Source organism: Photinus pyralis, unplaced genomic scaffold, assembly GCF_008802855.1.
Source record: "Photinus pyralis isolate 1611_PpyrPB1 unplaced genomic scaffold, Ppyr1.3 Ppyr1.4_LG10, whole genome shotgun sequence".
Taxonomy (NCBI): domain Eukaryota; kingdom Metazoa; phylum Arthropoda; class Insecta; order Coleoptera; family Lampyridae; genus Photinus; species Photinus pyralis.
Window position 1 is genome coordinate 671770 of NW_022170250.1, and position 24742 is coordinate 696511.

Genomic DNA, 24742 nt, shown 5'->3' on the forward strand with positions numbered 1-24742 from the left:
AGTAGTTCAAAAGTTACAGCCCTTTGAATTTTTTTTCGAAATTGGTTTCTAGTCTATAACTTTTGATCGAGAAGTCTAATCGAAAAAGTACGAATTGTTTTGGATTCTACGCACCAAAATTAATAAGAAAAAGTGTATTCCCGAGAAATTTTGGTGCAGTCGATTTTTGGTAAAAAAGGAAGGTATAACACTGTGTCCACCGATTAGGGATGAAATGGAATGAAATTATATTTTCATTTTAAACCCGACATTTCAGAAACAACCAAGTCAAAATATTGACTTTAAGCACACATTTTTTGAGTTCAAAGTCAAAATTAATGGTTAATTTTAAATTGGAAGTTGATGGTCCCAATTAGGACAAAGTGATGACTGATGTGGTATCAAAATTTTATCGACGCCTAAAAAATGGTGGCGCTTGAAACTGAAAGGCTCTGATAGCACCAAGAAAGACATTGCGTCCAGTAGTACCGGGTGTCGCTAAGACGATTGAACCCTAAAACCCATGAAACGAGAGCATCAAGTGCAGCGGTGAAGTATACAACACCGTTCGGGTGGTCATGCTCTAATAGCAATCGACGAGAAGTTTAGCATGCCAGCCTGCTACACATGTTCCATTAGAATCTCTTAGGGTATAACTTTGCCTTTTCAGGCCATCAAATTGCTTCCTTATTTCTGTGGAGTGGACATTTGGAGATCTTTATTTGCTTGAAGTACATTTATACTACATTTTTGGGTCACACTGCAAATAACAACGTTAAGCATAATGAAAATACCGCCTCCACCTGTGGGAAGTTTTTATCTTGTGGATACCAAGTTCGAAGCAAAAGGTGAGCGTAGCCAAACCGAGGCCGAAACCCATAATGCAAAGCGGGCCATAAAAGTGTTCGAGTTTCAAGGCGACCGCCTCGGTCACGACGTCCCTTTTGACGTTAACGTTGTGGACGAGGTGCTGGTAGACACCGGTTTCGAAAAATTCTGAAATAAACTTCTTCAACGTCGTGGTGAAGTAGTGACCTTTAGGTAGTAGCAGACGGTGATAGACATCGGTGGAGTTGCTAGAAACGTAGTTGATGTCTCTTGCATGTTGCCTGATGATCGGCTCGTAATCCAGTGGAATTGCGTAGATGTTCTCGTTGAATGTGCTCCAAAAGTCCTGGTCGGCTTGGACCTTCCAAACGGCAAGTCGATTTTTAATCTTAGTGTAGACGGTATTGCAGGTGTCGTTTTCTCGAAAAAAACTATCAATAAGTGTCTGTTCGGCGTATAGGCTGTGGTTAGAATTGGCAATTTCTTTTAACGTTTTAATTTCAAACTCAAAATGGTCGACCACTAGACACTTAAGCAACTTTGATTTGAACGCAGTTTGTATTATAACGACGTAGAGCAAGGATGTGAGAATGAGGCATTTGACAGCATACCCCTTTGGTATCCTGGCCAAAGGCGTGGACGTACTTAACGACGACACGTTAAGGGCGGCTGTAGAGAGGGATGCAATTCGAAATTCACTTTCTGTGTAAACTATGATGACCCACCAAAGGCACGACGAGAACAGAAACACCAATCCAACTGACAGCCAAACCCACTCGTCTAAAGCATTCTTTATAACATCAACCGGTAGGGTCTTCTTGCCCTTAGGAGTCGTCCAAAAATAATTTTCCGAGTAAACGACGCAACTATGATCGAAATTCGGTGTAATCGTATTCAGAGACTCATAGATGAGCGTATCCACTTCGTGTTCGTCAATTTCGTGCTGAAGTATCTCCGATTCGTACAAGAGACGCATTTGCAGGTGTCCATCCAAGTAGGAGAAAATGTGAACAAGAATATATTCAATCATTCCACCTCTTGGGAAATTCATAATCTTCAGTAGACATCCGCTGAAGCTCCTTAGCGGTTTCAGGCGATCAATTTTAAAATCACTGCTACATTTGTGAACGGAATAATCGACAAACATTCTTCCGCAGCGATTTTCTGGATGATTGGGGTTGCTTGTGTATATTTTCATATCGGCGGATTCCTCAATGAGTAAAACTACCAAGTTAATGATATACTTTTGCCATAAGATCAAGAAAAAATGCGAAATGTCTTTCGAAACTGTAACAACTATAAAGCTCCCCTTTGGAGATTCGTTGGAGTTCCAAATGGAACTTTTTTTTAACCGTTCCATCGCTCGGAGAAGAGAATCGGTGTTGGCAACGTACAATACGTAGTTGTTATCACGAAATAATGTCAAATGGATGGGTTTTCTTAGATCAGCCGTGATGAAAGCCCTCTGACCATTTTCCAAAAACTCGTACTCGTAGTCGTCATTATACAGTAGGTATACTGAGGTATTTGAGGCAAAAAACGCGTTAATGACACTACTGAGACATAGGTCAGTCTTTCTTATGTAGACGAAAGACAATACATTTTTGTGAAGGACCAACACGACAATTAATAGCATCTTGTGCGAGTACATCTCACGCCGACTCAATAAAACTATTGACTAACTTGCCTATGTAGCAAAACAACTTTAATTCCCATAATCACTTACACAAATTGCGGTGTAATTTTTATGCCTATAGGTAAGTTGTTTACAATGTATGGGAGTGTTTGATTAACGAGTAGAACTAAACAGCGCCACAAATTCTTTTCCCATATATTCTGGGATCCCCTACACGTATTTCCAGGTAAAAGGGGAACGTTAGAATTGCTCAAAATCCCCTACGACATTCGAGGGAGACTTTTCACCTACCTACCAGATATTCCCCTGTTAGTTTAAGCAAGACATTTGTATACTGTTAGTTTTTAATTTTGGAGCAAAAATATCAACTCGCCTCGCGTATTGTATTCAGGTGACTCTCGAGCCTCAGATTTGAAGCCTCAAACGTCTAACCGTAAATCTCATACTCGGAATATGTACGTCTGTGATTAATTGATGATTGCCGTCTTCACACAGCAGGCATGTAGATTTTCGGAAATTCGAAAGTTTGAACGAGAAATATGAGTTTAACTGCGAATATCTCAAGAACGGAGTTTCGCAGAGTGAGGTTTTATCGGCGGAGTCAAAACGATCCAAAATATTGCTGTGTAAACATTGTTTGTTTGGGTCCAGGCGCCTGAAGAAATGACGAATCGTTAATTGCTAATCAAATAATTCCCGATTTTGTTTTGTTAAATCATTTATGTGACAATTCACATTTAGTTTATGGGGCACTTCGTTTATTTTATATAAACAGTTGATGTAATTATCTATAGGTAATAACTAATAATGCATTTTAATCGGAAAAAATTATTTATTTAGTGCGTTGTTTTCTTTCGCAATTAGTGCTTTGTGTGCCCGGATTTTTGGGGATATTAAGAGAAAACTGTAAGTAGTCTAAGATTTCCTGATTTTGTTTAATTGTAATCGAACGCGGGGTATGTTTAAATTAGGATTTTAAGGAATTACACACAGCAATATCATTTCATGGTCTCTTTGTGTTGATCATGAGATTTGTAGCTTACGTGTCGGCGAAGAAAGTGCCCATTCCTATTGCTAGAGTAATTTATAACAAGGTCAACTTTAAATTTCGAAATTCTCCGTCGCCTGCACTAGGCCATTAATCATAAAAAATCCCTGTTTCCTCGCGTGAGCGTGTAGGAAAGGCCAATCATCCACGTATTTGGTGGATTGTCCCAATTTTCACCTAATATTGCGTGCTGGATTCGTGCCCCATAAATCGCATTATAACAACTTGTTGCTAAAAGGATATTTTCATCCGCCGTTTCCGCTTCACGAGAATGCAGGAGTAATACTGATAATCAACGCGAAAACACTTGCTGTATATGCAAATGTAGGCAAATTCGAGATATGGGGAAATTTCAGGGTGTAATATTAAACTCATAAATTATTAATTGAATTAATTTTTCTCTAACGTGTGTTTTAAGCAGGCACACAATCAATAGTCGCATTTATTTGGTAACAAAAAGCTTTTTTTTGCATAAATAATGCTTTTCGTGACTTGGAAGTCGTTAGTTATACGCTGCTACCTGTAGAAGCATTTCGAAAGCGTTTTGAGTAAACACCACTTCAAAAAGTTATACGGCAACGATGACCTTCCGTCAAAGGAATAGTGCCCAAATTGTCAGAGATTGAAAGTGCAACTCATCAAAGGTAAGTAAGTCCAATATCTAAAACTTGCATGTAGTTACACATTACACTAATTTAGCTAGGTAGATACTTTGCGGCATTAATTTCTATATAGCCTTTTGTAGTTTGTTTCTTCTAAAGCGACACAGTTTAGGATCAATACTTAAGCATATCAGGACTTGGATATACTTTTTTATTCACGTACATCACCAAATAGCGTCGCTAATCTCGTTTCGTGCATCAACGAGAGGATCATTTCCCCTTTTGCGTGTCTATGCCGCTACACTGACCTTTACGTCAAGCTGTATCAGTATGACCTTATCTTCGAGAAAAATGATCAGTGTGAAAGGAAGCATATTAACAATTTCTATAGTTGTTAATAGTCTGTTTCCTCTTGCTTATGATCTACCATCCACAATTAGTAACTTGATGTGCAAGAACAGTACCTACCCATATCTTGTACGTTTTAATTGAGCATCTATGCGTAGACAATGCATCAGGCAATATAAACTTGGCATCTTCAGAAAAAATTTAAACACATGGTATGACAGTGGGTATACTTCTTGCTTCTAGTGTGGCCAATATAATCAAAAGGGTTTTTGAAGATCTGAACAGTTGAAAGAATCTGAAGCGCCCGAAGAGGTGGAAGAATCAGAACCCTTTAGTTTTTCCGGGGTCCTAAGAATCTGTAGAAACTAAAATCTAAAGAATCTGAAGAACTCTCAAAGATGGAAGAATCCGAGGCGAATCCCTAAAGATACCAAAAGATCTGAAGAATCTGAAGAATTCAAAGTAACGAACACGTGCAAAGAATCTTAATAATCTGATGGACCTAGCGACTAGAGTTGAGGCAAAAAAATCGACTAATCAATTATAATCAAACGATAATTGATAATCGGGTAGTTTGATTATTCTTTTAAATTAATCAATTATTTGATTAATTGATTATACCTTACCGATTATTTTAAATTATTATCGATTATTCAAACCTGTAATCGTCCAGTGCTAGTAGCGACAACGGACATTCACAAAAATTTAACTCAAAGAAATGGAAGAAGTTGGAGAATGTGTAAAATGTTTAGAAACCGAAACGTACGACGTGTGTAAAGTAAAAATAGGAATTAAAGAATTCAAATAGAAAGAATTAAAATCATTCTACGAGTAATATTTGAAGAAACCGAAAAATTTAAATGCTCCGAAGCATTCGTAAAACCCAAAAGGCCACAGGAAGATTATGAAGGGCACATGTGGTCCCGTAGAATTAGAAAAGAATTTAAAAAAATCAAAGAGTGTAATAAATTATAACCATCTAAAAAATTGAAAGGATTCGAAAAATCTGCACACCTACGGATTTCACTTCAAACATTTAAATCGTCATAAAGAAACTAATTTATTGCTCACATTGTGTTTGACCTACGTCCTGTCGTACCGAGACTGGTTTCGGTCGCTGTTATAAACTATGTAAATTGTCTACTTGCTCAATTTTGCTCTCAAACTGAATACGGTTGTTTTTTCAGAGTCATCAGTTGAAAATGGAGACCGAGTCTAATTTCCACTACAAATATTGGAAAACGATATCTTGCGATAACGTTAACACGTCGAAGGAGTTGAAGGAAGGCATCAAACAGTGTATTCACTCCGAGAACGTGAAGAGGGAAAATTTCCAATGTTTAGAAATCGACCAAAGTCAAATTAACTACTTGAACTCCGATTTCTACAGTGGAATCAAACACTTGAAGAAATTGAAGATTCTCAATAGTTCAATTGAAAGCTTGCCACCTCTGCTGTTTGAAAAATTCAAGACTCTCTGTGAGCTTCACTTTGAGAATAACATTATCGGTGACATTCACAAGAAGGCTTTCTTCAGTCTGGTCAATTTAAAGGATCTAAGTATAGTCCAGTGCAACGTAAAGCTTCCAGAGGGTGCGCTTGACGAGTTGGTGTCCCTTGAAAACCTAAATTTGCGCGGTAACGGTCTAGAAAGCGTAGCTCCAAATCTACTTGCTAACCTCGCCAGTTTGAAAACGTTAAATCTGTCCGATAACGACATCAGATGTGTTCCCCAAAACGTTTTTGATCAGCTTTCTGCTTTGAGAACCTTGAGATTGGACAAAAATAACATACAAGCATTGACAGAGGGGTGCCTCGCAGGACTGTGTAGTTTAGAAGAACTATTCCTGTGTCAAAACTCCATTGAGAGCATAGCTGTTGGGGTCTTCTCCGAGTTGGTGGAACTGAAAGTGCTCAGCCTGAATGGCAATAACCTCGCATCCCTGCCGGATTCGTTTTCAACACTTTCGAATCTCACCAGCCTCAATTTAGCAAACAATCAGATTGCGACGCTTCCGACTAATTTGCTGACGGCCGCCAGCAAAATCGAACACATCAACTTGCAAAACAATGCGCTTATGCGCTTACCTCCTGAACTTTTGCGTGGCGCTGGCGCGCTTAAAACGCTGAACTTGTCGAACAACTCAATTAAGCAAATCCCGGAGGCGTTCCTCTCCAACACGGCCAACTTGCAGGTCCTAAACTTGGAGTGTAACAAAATTGAGTACATTCTCTCGGAGTGCTTTGAAAATCTGTCGAGCTTAAGCGAGTTGCACTTAGGAAAGAATAGCATAATGAAAATATTTCCAAACGCGTTTAAAACCTTATCTGCGCTGCACTGCTTGAATTTGGAGGATAATATGATTATGGGCTTAGATAAAAGCGCGTTCCTGGGTCTTCGCCGGTTGAGAGTGCTAAATGTCAAAGGAAATAAGATCTCCACACTCCAGGTGGATATCTTCAAAGATCTTGGGATGTTAACCGATCTTCATCTCAACGAAAACGATATTCGCATATTGGAGATGGGGGTGTTCAACGGGCTGGAGAACTTGTGTAAACTCCACGTGTATAAAAACAAAATCGGTACAATCTCTGCGGGTACATTCCGAAATCTCACCAAAGTAGTTTCGCTTTTTTTGGGGAAGAATTCCTTACGCATATTGCGGAAGGGAACATTCAGCGGAATGACCAACCTTAATTATCTGACGATCGAGCACAACGATATTGAAGACTTTCAGAATGGCTGCTTTACGGGGTTGCCAAATTTAGAAATACTGTGCCTGTCGCATAACTCCATCATGGAATTGTCTCAGAATCTGTTTATGGAGCTCAACAATCTCCGTTACCTATACCTGAAGAACACACGTCTGGCGTGCTTGCGATGCGGGGTGTTCTTAGGGTTGAATCACTTGCTCCAACTCCACTTGGTACACAACGAAATTTGCACCATCGAACCGGGCGCGTTCGAAGGACTGCACGGTTTGCAGTTCTTATCCCTGTATCAAAACAAGATCGGTGAACTTGAGGGTGACATTTTCGCGGGATTAGAGGTGCTAAACTACTTGGAGCTGGGTAGCAATGAGATCGCGCAAATTACGCCGGAAACATTTCAAGCTGTGCCAAAGCTGAAAAACTTAAGGCTGAGCGGAAATCGGCTAAACTTGGCAAGCGACACCTTCGCCAACTGTCCGAGTTTACAGCACTTGGACCTATCGGACAACAACATCAGCTCTTTACCTCCGCAGGTCTTCGAGCCACTCCAAAACCTGAACGTGCTGCATTTATCTCGCAATTGCCTCGACGTTTTGACTTCCGATAGTTTCGCCAACATTCCCGCTTTGAAGTATCTTTACCTGCAGAATTGCAACATCCAACTTATCGAATCTGGCGCGTTTCACGACCTAGACTCTCTCGTCGACCTCTACTTGGACGGAAACAAGATTAGTAGCATGCAAGAGGATTGCTTCGTCAGTTTGGATCAACTTTCAAGTTTGCACCTTGAAAACAACTGCCTGAACGAGCTCCATTTGGAGATATTCGAAAGTCTAAACGGGTTAAAGTATCTTTCTTTGGAGGGTAACGAATTGCCTACCGAGATCCTGCACGAAATTATGCTGAAGTACTCGGATCAAATGCCCGAACCTTACTGTTGCTAATGTGTTTTAATATTCGCTGTTTACTCCATGCTTTTGCGAAATAAATTTGCTAACGCAGATACACATTGATTTTTGAACGCCCCTCGGTAAGATTGAAGCCATTGGAATAGAGCTCGCGCTTAGTTCATCGTAGGGTTTCCCAAATCGTCTTTCAAATCTCAGTGCGTATTATGAACGCGAGTGACACGATTGATGAGTGTCACCCGACTCGGTGCAACACTCAGCGAGGTAAGTATTGCGAGCGTTAATGAACCTAAGCTCAATCCTTCTCTAGATACGACGATCTTTTTGGTGTCACTCGCGGGTTTCACGCTATGGTTTTTCGTGACGTTACGGTGGCTGATCAAGAATAGGGATTTGCTCGCCATGATTTCCGATCCGAGGGCGTTTATGGAGGCGAGGCGGTCTAAAATGAAACACGACGAGCCGGTTTACTGCGTGGAGTACAATTCTGAAGTCGCAGTGCTCGAGATTGATGTTGAGCATGAACGTGACGTTACCATAATAAAAGTGTCGAAATGAATACACATGCTCTATTATTCAATTTGATACCTTAGCCATTCGTTTTACTTGGTTCGGAGTTTTGGGCTTCGAAACTTAGAATTAACGCTTCTTGTTTCAGATCTCTTAAAGAACAAATTTTAGTGTCGATAATCGCAACCTATTGCTTTAAGCGTTAAACAAAGAGTACGGGTAGGTACTATTTGCTTCAATTTACTATTTTCAGTCGTCATGTTTTTAGCTAAAGCTTCAGATTCATAGATTTTAGCTTGAGCTTCAGGTTTTAATTTAGGTTTCAATGTTTAAATAGTTTTACAAGTTCCGTGTGTCAGATTTGGGGCTTCAGGCTTATTCTATCTTTAAAAGATTATAAGGTTCCGTATAGATTACAAGATTAAGGCTTCAAATTTACTCTTTGTGATATTTGTAGAGGTTAATTTTATTTGGAAACACAAAACTTCCTTTTAATGTAAGTATTATAATAGTATATTGAAAGACAAGTGTTACAATGCGACCTATTGTAATACGACTATCTTGTGGCACGAGTGGCGACGCGAAGCGTAGCCACGAGTGTCCGCAAGATAGAAATTACAATGTAGCATTGTAACACGCGTTTTTCATACTATTTTTTCTATTTCGGTGCTTTAATTTAATTAAAAAAATCATTATCAAAAATCATTATCAGAAACTATAGGGAACATTAGAACTAACATGTTTTAATGTTGGGAACACTTTTCGGCCGAAAACAGTTGTACAAAATCATCATTGTGACACCGAAATAGAAAAATTACATTTAAATTAACGTGAGGTTTGAACCACACTCTGATACCATTGAATAAGTAATCATTTACTTATTCAATGCTGATACCTAACCCTTCATACTTATAATTGGTCATTGTTAATCGTTCTAGAATTACCCACATAATGATTATTCATAACGTTGAGTGAAATAATATTCAATGAACATGACCTAGTATTAGTGACACACCGAAAGTAGAATAAAGCAAGAAAGGTACATGCAATTTAATTTAGATCAGTTCAATGCAATTATTCTCGAATAACCAATTATTTGAATTCAACGTTTTGAAATTTCATACGCGTGTATCCTAATTTCAGCAATCACTAATTATTATATTACATCTTTTTGACTATTTGTGTTCCAGATTCAGAGATCAAGTTTAGGATTACAAATCTCCGAATTAGGTTTTCCTGCAGTTTTCCTAACTCGTTTAGGTAAATACCGGAGTAGTATAGAACAACTTAAGACCTTCTGCAGGGGCACCTCTAATAAGCATTACCTACTCTGTAATTGGGCGCAAGCATGTTGAGGGCCCAGAACAAGAGGGACAATAAATAAATAAACATTTAATGAATTCCGATTTTTGCTAAATCCCTCATTCTTAATTGACCTCATGGTACATAAACAAATAGACACTGATTAAAACGACCTCGAATGTATGTAATTTATGTACCTTCCCTACCATTAAGTTTCATTGCAGCCGAGGCGTGTATCTAATCATTTAATTTGTGAACAGTGCACGTATATACTTAGTAGACTTACAAGCTGACTTGCGGTACTACATGAAAAACAGAAAACAAATCTCAGCCTGTACGTAAACCAAGAGACATTTTGTGGTTAAATCATTTTTTCTAGCGTTTCTCGCAACGACTACGTTAAGTACCTTATAGGCTCAAAAAATGGAAACGTTGATCGCGTATTGCTCAATTTTTATAATGATTGTGACAACCATTATAGTGTACTTCAAGTTCAAATATCAATATTGGACACGACGCGGGATACCCTCTTTGGAAACGTACATTCCCTTCGGTACAATGAGAAATCCTATTACAGATAAGATATCCTTACAAGAGCTACTTCAGGAACAGTACAATATTTGTAAAAATTCAGGATGGAGGTATGTTGGGTCGTATATTTTTACAGTACCACAGTTGTTGGTGGTCGATCCCCAGATAATAAAATGTATGCTTACCAAGGATTTTAACCACTTCATGGAACGTGGGATGTATAACGAGGAAGATGATCCACTAAGCATGCACCTGTTTTCTTTGGGCACTTCAAGGTGGAAGAGATTGAGGCCCAAACTAACTCCTACGTTTACCTCTGGAAAAATGAAGATGATGTTTGACATTGTGGTGACCTGCGGTTACCAACTAGAAAAGTCCATGCAAACAATTTGCGCAAAGGGCGCTATTGACATAAAGGAAGTTTTGGAGTGCTTCACAATGGACGTCATAGGCTCTTGCGCGTTTGGAATAGACTGCAACAGTTTCACTGATCCATCCAGTGAATTTTGTAGGTATTCCAAACGAATATTTTCGCCTACGCGTTTGGAAAATGTAATCGGATTGTTTGTGTATGTTTTCCCAAGCGTTGCAAAAACTCTACACCTGAAAGGTATCCCAAAAGATATCACAGAGTTTTTCTTCAACATTGTAACGCGTTCCGTCCAGTATCGTCGAGAAACAGGTCTTGTTCGTAAGGATTTTCTTCAAATACTCATGGAGTTAGCAGACGAACAAACTAATGACCCAATATCTTTCAACGAGCTGGTCGCTCAAGTGTTTGTATTTTTCATAGCCGGATTCGAAACATCGTCCACCACCATGGCCTTCTGTCTCCTCGAACTTTGCGTCGACCCTAGCATGCAAGACAAGTTGCGCGATGAAGTAAATTCAGTGCTAAGAAGGCATAACAGCGCCCTCACCTACCAGAACTTGAAAGAGCTGAAATACATGAACGCAGTGATTGACGGTAAAAGTTGCTTAGTTTCCAAAGCCCGACTCACGTTACATTCTAGAGACCTTGCGTAAATACCCACCAGTTCCGATGCTCCACCGTGAATGCATCAAAGACTACCAGTTACCACACACTAACATCACCATTAAAAAAGGAACCAAATAGGCATACCGCTCATCGGTTTGCAAAACGACCCAGACTACTTTCCAGAACCGGGAAAATTCAATCCGGACAGATTTGCCGACAGAAACAAAGACCTATCCGCCCCGTACACCTTCATGCCATTCGGCGAAGGGCCGAGGGCTTGCATCGGTGAGACCCCTCAAATTTGATACCAACTCAACACTGTTTGCCAGGTATACGATTTGGAATGATGCAAACCAAGGTGGGCCTCTCCATTCTACTGAAACATTACAAATTCACGCTAGCCGAGAAGATGAGTGTGCCGGTTAGGTTTAAGGCTCGTAGCTTCATGACGGCGGCGGAGGGTGGTATTTGGCTAAATGCGACGAGAATTTAATGTTTTATTAAATAAACGTCGTAGAAATTATACATCTTATGGTAATTCCTATCACTTACCACTGGGGGGTAGGAGTGGGGAAAGAGTAAAGTACATACATTCCGGTCCTTAACGACCACAAACACAAATTTCGAAATGTAGGTACGCATTAAATGTCAACCCTTAAAAAATTATAATAAATTTTGAACGCTCACCATTTGCTTCAATTCGAATCAGGATCCGCACTTAGCACTTAACTAACACGAAATTTTCAACTTAAATTCACTTAAACACTTTCAAAAATTCCTAAAAATTAACAAATTGGGCATTAATATCACAAAAATGATAGAAATTGTCCACCCTCTGTCAATACACTGATCAAAGAGTATGAAACATTTAAGTATTTTCAAAAATTCACAGTTATTAATTTACCTAGAGAAAAGGCGCAAGTAAATAATAAATGGGGATGTGTGCTTATTCGCTCTTAAGTAACTAAGGGAGCGACACAAAATTATGTTACAAAAAAACATGTGTATTTTGTAGAAAATCAGTAAAAATGTGTAGTGTTTGTGTAAAACCTGCGCAAGTGTTTAAAACACATTTTTTGAAATATTTTTTTGACACAATAAATTTCTCCTGTATCTATTAGACGTATCTAATTCGTGCGGGAAGTTATTTTTCAAATCTTTGGAATCGTCTCCGTTGCTCAGCTTGCGATGAAAGATAAATGCGCTACTTATACATAAAACCACTTAAGTGCATGCTTAAAGGAAAATTACAAACATCATATCTAGACCTTCAAGCCGTTATCAATTAAACTAGAGATAAAAGCTTAAGAGAAAAAAATCAGTTCAGCTATACGTTGTGCCAGAAATGTAAATGCGGTTACACAAGATATAAAAAGTTGGTGAGCTTGTTATCGGTGAAGGAAAACTTCCCACCCTTTTTTCAGACGGATAAGATGGAGAACAGTACATTGGCCCTTTACTGTACTCTACTGATATTAATTGTAATTACAATAAGAGCCTATTTCAAATCCAAATTTCAATACTGGAAGCAGAATGGCGCCCCATACTTAGAACTTCGCATTCCCTTTGGAACAATAGATAATCCCCTATTCGAGACGAAATCCGTGCCAGAAATCCTGCAAAAGCAGTACATGGAAAGCAAAAGTAAAGGGTACAAATACTTGGGGATCTACGCTTTTACGTCCCCGCAGTTACTCATATTCGATCCTGAAATAATCAAGTGCGTCCTTTCGAAAGGTTTCAGTCACTTTATGGAACGTGGAATATTTAGCGACGAAGAGGAACTCCTGACTATGCATTTATTCTCTTTGCGTGCGTCCAAATGGAGAAAACTGCGACCGAAACTAACACCTACCTTCACTTCGGGGAAAATGAAGATGATGTTTAACACCGTCAAGGCATGCGGTTATCAATTGGAGAAACACATGGGAGACATCTGCGCGAAAGGCCCTGTCGACATAAAACAACTTTTGGAATATTACACCGCATTTGGAATAGACTGATCAGTCCAATGACTTCAGAAAGTATGCAAAAAGAGTATTTTCATTGAGCTATCGAGAAAGGATAACATCGCTAATTGGCTAGTTGGACAGAAGTTCATCCCAAGGGATGTTACAGATTTTTTTATGAACATGGTAAGACGATTCGTTCAACATCGGAAAGAAGAATCGCAATGATTTCTTACAATTACTCATGGAGTTGGTCAACAGCAAGGAGAAAAAGGAGTCGATTTCGTTTAACAAGAAAATGGTCATACCAATCAAGTTTAAGACTCATAGTTTCATAACCGCGGTTATGTGCGTGGCTATAGATGCTGCAAAAATCTACTACTATTGTGTTGCATTGTGTTATAAGTACTGAACTGCACCATTAAATGCCAAAAATTGTTGCGTTCAACTGTGAAATTAATCACTCATTCGCGGCGGTGGTTAAGGTCAAAACGAGATTGCCTAACCTGTATGAAATCAAGTTATAAATATCGAATCAAAAGGGATGATGCAGAAATAATACTGCAAAATGAACTACCTACTTTTATTAAAAAGGTATATCTTTACAATTACAGAGTAGTGTCTAAATGCCTGATTTAGCTCGTATCCAATTGCGGAAGTAAGCAACGCTTGAGAAAATATCAGGATTACCTTTGGCACATGGAATACCCCACGAAACAACACCGACTTGTTCGCCGTTGGCAATCAATGGTCCACCTGAGTCTCCCTGACATGCTCCTTGACCATAAGTCTTATACGTACACAAATTTCCTTGCGTCACCGGCATACCTGGTAAAGCAGCCACACACTGCCTCAACGTAATTGCTGTTAGCGAGATTTGTTGAAGATAACTTGGCAGTTGTTGGGAGGGGTACGATGTTAAGCCCCATCCGGATAGTATACAAGAGGTTCCTGATAATGGATTACTGTTAGCTAAGCTTATAGCGCTTATCTTCTGGCCGAATGCGATGTTTTGGTTCAATCTCAAAAGTGCGATATCGTTGACGTTGTTGCTCGGATTGTAAGCCTGGTGCCAGATCACTTGATATACAGCGTACTTCGAACCGCCAGAGAATAAGTTATTTGCCCCGGCCACGACGTACATGGAACTCGCACTTTTCCTGTTAAGGTTAAATTACCAAAAAGCGCGACAGTCATTAAACTTAAAGCTTACCCATAAACGCAATGCGCTGCGGTCAGAATCCAATTGGACGCTATGATGGACCCACCACAGAAATGCCCGCTTCGCAAATCTCTCAAAGAAATTTGATAGGGGTACCTTCCTTCGGGCGCGGTTGATCCTCCGACTATGCGCTCGGTTGGTCCACCTAAATTTTCCTACGCTAAAATCTTCCTCGTCGAGAGAAAACTTACCAACAACGCCGGCCACGAACACAAAGCCCAATATTATCGGAAACATTTCGAGAAATTACAATGATTATGTTTCTAACCGTTTCCAATTTATATAACCTGCTCAAGTGCCGAATTGACCCCATTGATATCGATGGAAAATTCGGCTACGAAAGTAGGTAACGAGCTATTTTGAAATTTTGCCATTTCTCTATTGAAAACCACGTTTTTTACCTTTTATACACTGTCTGAATCCTTGTGTCCAATTGACAAGCGCATGTTAAACGGCAAGCTGGTATAATAGTTCCCCATGTTTTTCTGTACTTGATTGACATATAGTTGCGAGTACAGAAGCTATCTGTTGAAGTGGCACCGATGTGGGTTAGTGGAAATCTAGTTTATGGAAATTCTGTTTGGGCTATTTTCTGTTATATTGTAATAGTCGATATTTCTTCACTAAAATTGTTGCTCTCAGAGTGTACGCCTTTCCTGCACCGCTTAAGTTCCAAATTTGTCATTCGTTAACAGTTAGAGACCCCTTTTTTTGGACTATTTTGAAATCCAAACGGCACTTAAATATTCCAATTTTATTTAAAACAGTATGAAATTACCTGCGACATCATTACCTATACCTACAATCCAATTAAAAAAAGTAGAGCCCTGGATATGAACTGTGGAGTACCTACCACATTACTTACCGAGCCGCGTCAATTCATTTATGAGGATATTTACAATTGTAATTATGCATTATCATCATAAGGTCGACATATTTTCATATCCTAAGTGTAGACATTTCAACGGGGCCGGAATCATGAATCGCTGGTATAATAAAGTTGCTGTGGTCACTGGAGCCAGTTCAGGAATAGGCGCCGCCACCGTGAGCAAATTGGTGGATTCAGGTTTGAGGGTGAGTGCAGATGATCGTGTAACATGATGGTAAATGTGTAAGGTTAAGGTGGTAGGTCTGGCGAGACGTAAAGAACGGCTGACGGCACTTCAGAAAACCTTGGAGGGAAGAGCGGGTACATTTTTTCCAATTGTAGCAGACGTAAGCAAGGAGCAAGACGTCTTGGATGCTTTTAATTGGGTAACACAAAACGTTGATGTTATCCACGTATTGGTAAATTGCGCCGGAGTAATGCCAACAAGTAGTCTGTTGGATGGTGAAACAAGTCAATGGAAGGAGATTCTTGACACCAACCTTCTGGGGATGTGTATAACGACAAGAGAGGCAATCAAAATTATGAGGGAGAATAAGATTGATGGGCACGTAGTGCACATAAAGAGCGTTGGAGGACAACGCGTTCCGTGCTTACCAGACCTTAGTGTCTATCCCGCTTCGAAATTCGGTGTCACAGCGCTGACTGAAACTTTACGTCAGGAGTTGAACGCCATTGGGAGCAAGATAAAAATTTCGGTAAATTCAAATTGAGAGATTGGTAACTTGCACAACATTTTAGAGTGTTAGTCCCGGTGTCGTCAACACGGAGCTTGTGCCGGAAGGCAAATTGCTCAATATTATAAAGGCGCAATCGGCTTTACAACCCGAAGATATTGCCGAAGCTGTTGCGTATATCTTGGGAACACCCCCACATGTTCAGGTAAACTGTGGTAATCGCAGTAATCAATTTTAACCCTCTTATCACCGTAGGTTCACGAGCTTACGATTATGCCCCTTGGTCAAACAGTTTGAAATCTATGTCTACTGCACCCTAAAAAAGTAAGCTCATGGGAGCTTTAGTGTATAGACGAGATTGTATGTACTAAAGGTCGGTTGTGTTAATTGTAGCGTACCTAGCTATGGTGAATGTTGTTTAGAAAAATAATAATTTTGAATGTTTCTGTAAGAAACTTCATACCAATTACCTATACATGTTACTAACTCAGAATGATTATTAGTTTTAATTCGGTTACCGCAACTGTCCTAGTGATTCGGGATTCCCTATTGTGGGAGATGCAGTAATGCATGGAAATTATGGCCTATGATGCCAAACGGTCCTCTTTGTACGTATCAAGGCCATATACTGAAAATTGAGCGCCGATCCCAATCATCATTTCTCATTTACAAATAGGTACCTACCTACTTACAAATTATAAGATCTAAAATCCAGTCATCTCAAGTAGTTGTGTTCTCGTTTGAAAGTTGGTTTTCATTTTTCATTCGCAGTATTTTATTTTACTTCATTTTAAAACAATTTCAACAACAAATTATCTACATAACTCTACATGAACACATTGGACAATACATCACAGAGAAATAACATCCAGCTACCTCACCATTAAAATCAAAAGTGGCGGTAGTCGCACGAAAGTAAGCCGATACCAAATCAACTAAGCTACGATATAATTACTTTCTGCACTTTCGGTAATGCATTAAGTTGGCAGTATAATTCGCATTACGTAACTTTAATATATGTTCCGTAATCTATCTACTTTAAGAGAAAACTGTTAAACATTCAAGCATATTATGGTTACAATTAACACTGTTGTGGGTGCATGGTACAGTCACGTAACAATTATAAACTTTGGTATAAAGGACAAAAAAACTTTCAACATGTAACAATTGGAGAGTTGAAAAGCAACAGTTTACAACGCCAATTTCATATCCACCCCTTCATTTAAACAGATATTTAAATCGATATAAATGTTTGTCAGTAATCTTTCAATAGAGACTACAAATCTAATGTTGGTAATTATATTTATGTCATTTTTTTTAAACAAACATGGAGACCACTGTAATTGTAGGAACAGCTTTTGTAGTCCCACAAAATGACTATAGTAGGATTTTCCTAAGTTTGCACGCACTACGCACATAATTGATGTATTACATCTGAATTAGGTATGTTTACATAGTATCTGAAATCAATATACCAGAATAAGTATGTAGGAAACCACACGAACAGTGCTGCATTGTGGTTGGTATGCCCATTACTACAACAATCCTCTACAGTATACCAACTACAATGCAGCACTTCGATTGCAGATATTATGTAAACATACCAGCTAATTCAGATGTAATACACCGATGACGTGGTTGCAAACTTTGGGAAATTCTACAATATTAGACTTTTTCTATTGACATTTGACCTAGAAAGTGACAAAACAATTCCGCTGGTAAGCTATATAGGTAGGTAATTACTTTTTACCAGTGCATATGTAGGTAACATTAAATCACTTGGTTTTAAAGTAAGTATCCCTAACTTGGTGCACTTTTGTTGGAAATATGGTCTAAATTTACGTGCAATGAAAGAGATTTTCTCCTCCCAATAGTCAAATTTTAACAGAAAAGGCAACACAAACGGCCAATATTTTGAGATAGGTATACCTAGTCTGTATAACTATAATGAAATATATTTTCCAAGTATCTAGCGGCACCCAATAACGCCATGAAGTCATGAAATATCTAAACATACCAATTACCTATTTATTAATGCATAGCTACATTATTGTGAAGATTATGAATTGTTCCATGTTGTATGAGCCCGTTTCCTTAATGTGGAGGTAAATGAATAAATTAACTTTATAAGTACTTAAAGTATTTATTATATAAGACGATAAAGGAATATTTTAACCATTGAGTGAATTAACTTCCACGAGATGGTTAGCAAGCTTAGGTTCAGTCGTCGCGAAACAGCATTTTCATATGTTTTGAACGTCATTTTATAGCGTACTCCGCGTCCCATTTTAAATAAGAATGACAGATGTCATTAGAATGCATAGTCATCTATTTCACTTTATCTACCCTTGCGGTTAAAGTGATCACTTCATCTACCCTCACGGTTAAAGAGCGACTTAGCCTACTCATTCAAACCTGTTAAAGTGTCAATTTAACATCTGCTATAAAACAAAGCTAATTTGTTCACTTACCTCCAACTTGCATACATTCTCATTAACTCTCCTCGCTGTTTTAAACGTTAACGGCCACAAGGTCTGGCCCCATGTCACAACTCAACGAAGGCAAGTACAAACCTTCCATAAACTGTCTCGAAAAAAAAAACAGCAATGAGTAAGTAACAAAGTTATTGGGCACCTTTCTACAAATATTGATCAGTGGCAGAAATGAACGATTATTGCGCCTCGTTGCTATTCCGCCGGAAATTAATTTTATTGCGCTAGAAACCCAACGCCGCAGCTGTGTATATCTGTGCCGACGCTTTAACAACGGGAAATGTCATAGTTATTTAATTTCCACCCTTCGATTTCCGTCGGGTTTCCTGCACGGCGGCGACAAGACTTTTAACAGCTTCTTCGTGGCCTTCGAAACTGTCAGCTTTACGTAGCGGCATCGGCGCCGGAGCGGACAATTTCGGGCACATGTGATGACGGCGCTTAGGCGGAAACGTTTCCCAGCTCCTCTGCTTTTGCGCCATAGTCATATTTTTGCTTCTACGATTGACGACCACGATCAGCGTCTTATCGGGGCCCTCGAAACTCGAACGGCGGCTATTCACGGAACCGGTCGATAGCGAATCGGCAGAATCGTGGCGGGAGTAGAAGACGTTATCTTCTCCGTCGCTGAAGGGGTAGATCTTAGGTTTGCGTTGCTTTTGCGGCATGCGCTTACTCTTGCATTTAGGGGAAGTCGGGCTTGAACGGCTTTCAGTGTGAACTAAGGCCTTTACGTTTTGACTGGACGTTTCGGAGATGTGTTGGTATTCCGATTCGGAACGGGCCTTTCGCGCCTCAACGGGCACTTTGGTGCATGTGTTGATTTTATCGCAACTTTTTCCCATCTTTTTATAACCCATGCGCTGTTTCGTTGGAGTTTTTATGAATGAATTCATGCGCGGAGGTGTTTTGCTCGCTTTAATATCCTCCTTCGACTTCCATTCGCTTTCGGTATCGGACTTCGAGTGCATACTTTGAGGAGTCTGCGCGGATTGTCGCTGACAAAGAATGTCGTGAATTTTCTCCCTAATTTGCGACTCAAATTTTTCAAGACTCTGATTGCCGTAGTACTGTGGCGGGATGTACTGGTTCTACAAACAAGGGCGATGAGATTTTTTAGCGAGATCTGAAGGACACTTACCGAAGCGAAATCTTTCTTAATCTTTTGCGGGGTGCTGATCGGTTTTTGGGTCAGAACCAGAGGTTTGTCGGTCTGCCCAGCCGATTTGCTGCGTTCACGTTCCTGCAAATTAGGTCGTACTTTTTCGAGCAACTGCGTTAAGACGCGACTGCGCGATCTCGGCAGTTTGCTGATCTGTGAACTGGATTGCTGCATCAGCCCGACATTCTCCAATAACGTCTGAAGCTGCTGCGCCTGTTCGCTAAGCTTCTCGCTTGAACTTTGCGCCGACGGCTCTGGAGGTTGCAAATTCTTTACGTACGGTTCTAACTGTGCCGCAACATTTCTCAGATGCTTCAACTCGTTACGTAACGTCATCACATCTGCACGTTGGCAACTGAACACCTCTTGCTCCACGCGCAACCTCCACAGCTGTTCCTCCCAAGAGGTCTCGAAAATCGAAGCCATTCTATCTAACTGCTGTTGTTGCCTCTCTAATTGTTGATCTAACAATGCACAGTCGCGAGTTAAAATCTCGTAACGTGCGAATAACGGAGGCGTTTGTGCTTTGCGTAGCGCTATAATATCTTTATGTAATTCGCTAATGCGATCCTTAACTATGTTAAATTGCTGATTTAGTTCTCTAATTTGAGACTCGAAAGAACGGCAATGCGCGGAAAAAGTACTATCGCTATCTAACAATTTGCCCTTTAAAATGTTTTGCTGTCGCTTTGTTGGGGGTGGGGCACTTTCGTATACCTGAGAAGCTGATTAATACAATTACTTTTGAGAATTTTCAATTTCTTCACCTCAAACCTGCCAATTCGGCGATATGTTGATTCACAGCGGCCTTGCCGACCCACGGTTCCAGGCACTGAGCGAATTCGCTTCGGTAATTGGTTTTAATCGAGGAAGATTGTAGCGATCTGAAGGTATAAAGAAACGTCATAAGATTGGGCATAATTATTGTAAAGGGTGTTTATATTTTCGAAACAGACAGATGCCATTGTTGAGGTTATAATACGAACAACAACAGTTATTACACTTAGTTACTTAGTATTTATTACTATATTTAAAAGTATTCTTTACTTCATCAATTGCCCCAAACGTTTAAACTTTTAATGTTTTACTCCGTAGGCCCTTATCAAACTTTTGAGAGGTCTCTAGCTCCTCCCCCCCCCCTCGTTGTATAGCGTCCTGAACCTTCTTAATCTAGACCATTTGCAAAGCGATCTAGAAGGAACTTGAAATCAGAACCCATACAGTTTTAGAAAAAAACCAAGATGCTGCATTACGGGATCCAAAAAACGCTTTAGGTGTTAAAAGGCCCTCAAAAGACACTATAAAGATCTGTTAAGCGCCTATAAAAATACTGTTAACCGTAAACAATACGTGAGGCTCTGGAAATTCAGAAATTCAATCGTATTCTAACATCTTTTTTTCCAGTATCTATTTAGTTTTAGTTGTTTTACCCAGTTAGTCGAAATGCAAAAAAATTGTTCTCAAAGATCCAATTTAGTACTTTTTATCTACTTATATTGTATAGATATGAAGGTACCAATAGATAAATTGAAATTCGTATTTTATAGTCGTAATCACAGTTTAGGCGCAGTGAACACCCCTCGCCTTAACACATGTTTACCTGACGGGTTGACTAAGTTGTCCTACTGAGGCCAGACGTTCGATTAAGGCTGGGCACAGCTCCAAAAATTGATACTTATTCGCGGCCGTTGTGAACGTTGTGCATAAAATCAAATGAAGTTGTAGCACGGGCATAACGGTGCCTAAAATAAACGCATTCATAATCATTCAAGACACCAAATCAAACGCTCGAATACCTACCCAACAGCAATAATTGACTTCGATAAATTCGCTCCTTGCTTTCGAACTGGCGTTGGACTTCCATAATCATGGCGGCGTGCGTTTTCGCGATTGCCTCTTGCATCCCTTGACAGAAAGAATTAATTGTGTGCTTCTCACCATCCATATTTCTGCGCAATTCGTCCATAAGTCCTTTAAGTGCGATTATTCCATCTCGAACCGAGCTCTAAAATAATGGGTGACAATACTAAAAGGGTCGGTTGAATTTTAAATTGTTCAAACAGCGTTGCCTAACAAATTCACAGTTTCTACTATAGACGATGTTGAAATACAATATATAGAAGCAGACTGTTACACTGTTGCAACAAGTAGGTACTTTATTTCAGTATCTCTTGAATGCTCTGTCTAACATACATATTTAATTTTGAAAAATACCTTATCCTAGTACCTTTATTCAATGGTAGTACCATTGAATTTATAGTTATAAATTCAATGGTAGTACATATCGGTTACCCACTGACCACCTCAAAGATGCACCTATGTTACAGGTACCTACTTTGTCCCTTTGCTCTATCTATACAAGTCATTACTGCACTTGCCAATTACCTATAATGAAATCAAACTAACTCATTTTGTCACAAAACAGAAATGTCAAACTAGGTCCCCATTTGCTCAACATTAAGGTGAATATAACCAAATTTTTGAATATATAAGAGAGAACTAATAATAAATGACTGAGAGGTACAAATACTTGTAAATCCATTATGGCATTCTGTCCACGTTCTAGGCGTTTAGTAGCTTGACTATAGGCAGTTTCAATATCAAGGCATTGGGCTCGAACTTCGTTAGGCGTATCTCTGAAGCAATTAACGCAAAGCATCGCATTTTGCAATGGAGAATACATAATGTATTGCTCTCCATGCTGCGGACACTACAAATGAGAATGTAAAATATTTCGGATCACCCCGTATGTTACCCACTCGTTTTGGTTCACGGAAGCACTTTGACATGTGCACGACATCATGAGCGGAGAACATCTTAGCCCTGTGAGTGTTGTCACGACAGCTCGAACATAAGGACTGACCTGTAGACGTGTGCAAAATTACCAATGGTTCCGATGGAACGGTGCAAAATTAAGCAATGAGAACTAAACAAACCTAGCAACATAAAATAAAAATGTCAAAACGAGTGTTCACCGCAAGTATTGCAGTAAAACATGTTGGAGCGATCCCTTTTGTCACAGTTTGAGCATGGCGGATTTTCGCTGTTGGCAATTTCGATCAGTTGACGCATTAAGGAATCGGGAGGGGGTAGTGTAGTGCCATCCTTCAGTAATGTGTATTGCCTACAGAAACAAAGTGTAGATAAACTGTATCGGTGGAACTGTAGAACCTTACCCGCAAATTGGACATGTCAATCGACGATCCTGTTCCCGTCCCTTCAAGCATCGAGCACAGAATGTATGGTAGCAATGTAGAATACATGGCTCGATGAAGTAATCATGGCATACAGGACAAAGAAGGGGATTTTTTGTAAAATCCATATCCAGTTGAGGTCCAGGTGGTTCCATTTCCACAGTGCAACTACTGGCAGCTTTGAGATTAATTAAACGAAATAAATATAAGGTAAACAATTACCTGGCAAAGTAAATAATCACGAATAATCTATAACTCGCCCTTAAAGAATACAAAACTAAGTACTTCTATTTAAAAACGAACTGGTAATAAGGGTGATTTTAATTTATTTTTAATTGAAAACTCCACCCTTTGCGTTTGCGCGACCCCAATTGAAATTTTACAGTGGCGTCCAAAGGTTGTAATTGTAACTGTATAGGGTTAATATTCGTTCAGCCTTTCAAGGGGCTGATTGGGAAAATGGCCCACGTACCTACCTCTATAGGCATGTTCTATAATTTTTTTCTACGACCTCCCTGAAAATCCGGTCATATAACGTATAGAATTTAGACTTTAGAGGCATATAAAATACCCATTACTTCAAGGACAGTTACAAACATGACTTCAGAAAGCATTTATAAGACTATATATAGGTAGGTATAGAGGTCCCTGCTATAAATTTCCATAGGTCCTTTGTTTCCCAACCTTGCAAACCCTTTCCAAAGTGAAGAGAATATGTAACTAACAGCTGAACGTTTTAAAATACGAAAAAGAATTTGGGGTATAAAATCATAATGCAAATCCTAGAATAGGCAGTTCAAAATACACTAATGGAAATATGAACAATAGAGCCTCCATTTTTGAGTAGGTACCTAACACTAAATCGTGATAATGTCAGTGATATTATTCAATTATGGATCATTAAGGTTCACTATGCAAAAAAAATTGTGTACTACACGTTCAATATTGCGATATGCATCTATAGTGGTTTGGTTAAAAACAATTGAAGCACTTTACCTCTTTTATTTATTACATATTTTTACAACAGGTACAAATAGGAACCTTTCTACCTAAAAAGACGTTAACATCCCTCGTGCGACTTCTTTTGCCTTTTCTTGTCCTACCAAGTGTTCAACAAGAGTTAAAGCAAACTTGAAGGCGGTGCCTGGACCACGACTAGTTATTAGATTCCCATCCACCACCACTTCATCTTCCTTATAAGTGTAATTTCCCCCTTCAACCACTTGAGACTGCACAGATGGGTAGGATGTTAAGTTTTTTCCAATCCCAATTCCGTGAATTCGTAATGCAGTAGGTGCAGCACAGATGGCAGCGATTATACCACCGTCGCGTTCCTGTCCCTTCAGCACTTCTCCTAGCTGTTTACTCTCACAGAATGCTTTTGATCCACCTAAACCGCCCGGTAAGACTATGGCATCGTAGGGACCTTTTGCTTGTGACAATTCAATGTCTGGAACGACAGCAACACCGCGACTACACTTTGTTGCATCTTTTCCGGTAACACCTGCCAACTCCACTTCCACCTACAAATGTTTTAGGTATAAGTAAACCTTAAGGGATACATTTTGAAGCAAACCCCTCCACGGCGAAGCACATCGACAGTAATTACACACTCCATTTCCTCAGTACCTGTTGCTATTAACACTAGGGCTTTCTTTGCCATATTGAGGGAGGAGTAATTTCGGTGGAATTGAATGGAAGTCAGACACAGTAGTTTATGGAGCTGTAAATGTAATGACATTGAACTGTTAAGGTTATGTCATAATTTTGAGGTTAT

The 24742-nt window shown here is 39.5% G+C and overlaps 6 protein-coding genes and 1 pseudogene across 11 annotated transcripts; 4 read left to right on the plus strand and 3 right to left on the minus strand.

Moving 5' to 3' along the window:
- The first annotated feature begins 3995 nt into the window (after window positions 1–3995).
- Window positions 3996–8624, plus strand: LOC116162540 (insulin-like growth factor-binding protein complex acid labile subunit). 2 transcript variants are annotated; one of them, XM_031476176.1, is made up of 3 exons: window positions 3996–4135; window positions 5629–8325; window positions 8372–8624. In XM_031476176.1, the coding sequence occupies exon 2, from the start codon at window positions 5644–5646 to the stop codon at window positions 8095–8097; it is 2454 nt and encodes an 817-aa protein (XP_031332036.1). In that variant the 5' UTR covers window positions 3996–4135; window positions 5629–5643; the 3' UTR covers window positions 8098–8325; window positions 8372–8624. The 2 variants fall into 2 exon arrangements, with proteins under 2 accessions (XP_031332036.1, XP_031332037.1); XM_031476177.1 differs by lacking the exon at window positions 3996–4135 and adding an exon at window positions 5378–5572.
- A 1456-nt stretch (window positions 8625–10080) lies between these two features.
- On the plus strand, window positions 10081–12069 carry LOC116160933 (annotated as a pseudogene).
- A 747-nt stretch (window positions 12070–12816) lies between these two features.
- On the plus strand, window positions 12817–13386 carry LOC116161391 (probable cytochrome P450 6d4). The gene has a single exon (XM_031474724.1). It carries the CDS (start codon window positions 12817–12819, stop codon window positions 13384–13386), a length of 570 nt encoding a protein of 189 aa, XP_031330584.1.
- Window positions 13387–13918: 532 nt separating this feature from the next.
- Window positions 13919–14887, minus strand: LOC116160926 (chymotrypsin-2-like). Its single transcript, XM_031474075.1, has 3 exons — window positions 14746–14887; window positions 14546–14699; window positions 13919–14492 (listed from the first exon to the last, which is right to left on the minus strand). Exons 1-3 carry the CDS (start codon window positions 14789–14791, stop codon window positions 13955–13957), a joined length of 738 nt encoding a protein of 245 aa, XP_031329935.1. The 5' UTR covers window positions 14792–14887; the 3' UTR covers window positions 13919–13954.
- A 538-nt stretch (window positions 14888–15425) lies between these two features.
- On the plus strand, window positions 15426–16610 carry LOC116160923 (farnesol dehydrogenase-like). The gene is made up of 4 exons (XM_031474071.1): window positions 15426–15628; window positions 15677–16138; window positions 16182–16322; window positions 16373–16610. The coding sequence occupies exons 1-4, from the start codon at window positions 15440–15442 to the stop codon at window positions 16412–16414; spliced, it is 834 nt and encodes a 277-aa protein (XP_031329931.1). The 5' UTR covers window positions 15426–15439; the 3' UTR covers window positions 16415–16610.
- Window positions 16611–18870: 2260 nt separating this feature from the next.
- LOC116160917 (RING finger protein 207-like) lies at window positions 18871–23655 on the minus strand. Of its 5 annotated transcripts, XM_031474062.1 has the most exons (11): window positions 23188–23655; window positions 22948–23133; window positions 22747–22895; window positions 22531–22634; window positions 22302–22481; window positions 21572–21776; window positions 21372–21513; window positions 20546–20655; window positions 19751–20496; window positions 19286–19700; window positions 19024–19236 (listed from the first exon to the last, which is right to left on the minus strand). In XM_031474062.1, exons 2-11 carry the CDS (start codon window positions 23118–23120, stop codon window positions 19169–19171), a joined length of 2292 nt encoding a protein of 763 aa, XP_031329922.1. In that variant the 5' UTR covers window positions 23121–23133; window positions 23188–23655; the 3' UTR covers window positions 19024–19168. The 5 variants fall into 5 exon arrangements, with proteins under 5 accessions (XP_031329918.1, XP_031329919.1, XP_031329917.1 ...); XM_031474058.1 differs by having other exon boundaries at window positions 18871–19700; window positions 22948–23136; window positions 23188–23653; XM_031474059.1 differs by having other exon boundaries at window positions 18871–19700; window positions 22948–23143; window positions 23188–23653.
- Window positions 23656–23951: 296 nt separating this feature from the next.
- LOC116160928 (protein dj-1beta) lies at window positions 23952–24729 on the minus strand. The gene is made up of 2 exons (XM_031474078.1): window positions 24542–24729; window positions 23952–24488 (listed from the first exon to the last, which is right to left on the minus strand). Exons 1-2 carry the CDS (start codon window positions 24704–24706, stop codon window positions 24015–24017), a joined length of 639 nt encoding a protein of 212 aa, XP_031329938.1. The 5' UTR covers window positions 24707–24729; the 3' UTR covers window positions 23952–24014.
- Between the last annotated feature and the right edge of the window lie 13 nt (window positions 24730–24742).

Excerpts from the sequence above, each read along its gene's own strand:
- LOC116162540 (XM_031476176.1), top strand. The coding sequence starts at position 5,644 with ATGGAGACCGAGTCTAATTTCCACTACAAATATTGGAAAACGATATCT.
- LOC116161391 (XM_031474724.1), top strand. The coding sequence starts at position 12,817 with ATGGAGAACAGTACATTGGCCCTTTACTGTACTCTACTGATATTAATT.
- LOC116160926 (XM_031474075.1), bottom strand. The coding sequence starts at position 14,791 with ATGTTTCCGATAATATTGGGCTTTGTGTTCGTGGCCGGCGTTGTTG. Across the intron at positions 14,700-14,745 it reads GTTCGTGGCCGGCGTTGTTG|GTGGACCAACCGAGCGCATA; the intron begins GTAAGTTTTCTC and ends AGGAAAATTTAG. Across the intron at positions 14,493-14,545 it reads GCAGCGCATTGCGTTTATGG|GAAAAGTGCGAGTTCCATGT; the intron begins GTAAGCTTTAAG and ends TAACCTTAACAG.
- LOC116160923 (XM_031474071.1), top strand. The coding sequence starts at position 15,440 with ATGAGGATATTTACAATTGTAATTATGCATTATCATCATAAGGTCGAC. Across the intron at positions 15,629-15,676 it reads TGGTGGATTCAGGTTTGAGG|GTGGTAGGTCTGGCGAGACG; the intron begins GTGAGTGCAGAT and ends TGTAAGGTTAAG. Across the intron at positions 16,323-16,372 it reads GAACACCCCCACATGTTCAG|GTTCACGAGCTTACGATTAT; the intron begins GTAAACTGTGGT and ends TTATCACCGTAG.
- LOC116160917 (XM_031474058.1), bottom strand. The coding sequence starts at position 23,120 with ATGGAACCACCTGGACCTCAACTGGATATGGATTTTACAAAAAATCCC. Across the intron at positions 22,482-22,530 it reads GCTTCCGTGAACCAAAACGA|TGTCCGCAGCATGGAGAGCA; the intron begins GTGGGTAACATA and ends TCTCATTTGTAG. Across the intron at positions 19,701-19,750 it reads TTAAGAAAGATTTCGCTTCG|AACCAGTACATCCCGCCACA; the intron begins GTAAGTGTCCTT and ends CCTTGTTTGTAG.
- LOC116160928 (XM_031474078.1), bottom strand. The coding sequence starts at position 24,706 with ATGTCATTACATTTACAGCTCCATAAACTACTGTGTCTGACTTCCATT. Across the intron at positions 24,489-24,541 it reads ATGTGCTTCGCCGTGGAGGG|GTGGAAGTGGAGTTGGCAGG; the intron begins GTTTGCTTCAAA and ends AAACATTTGTAG.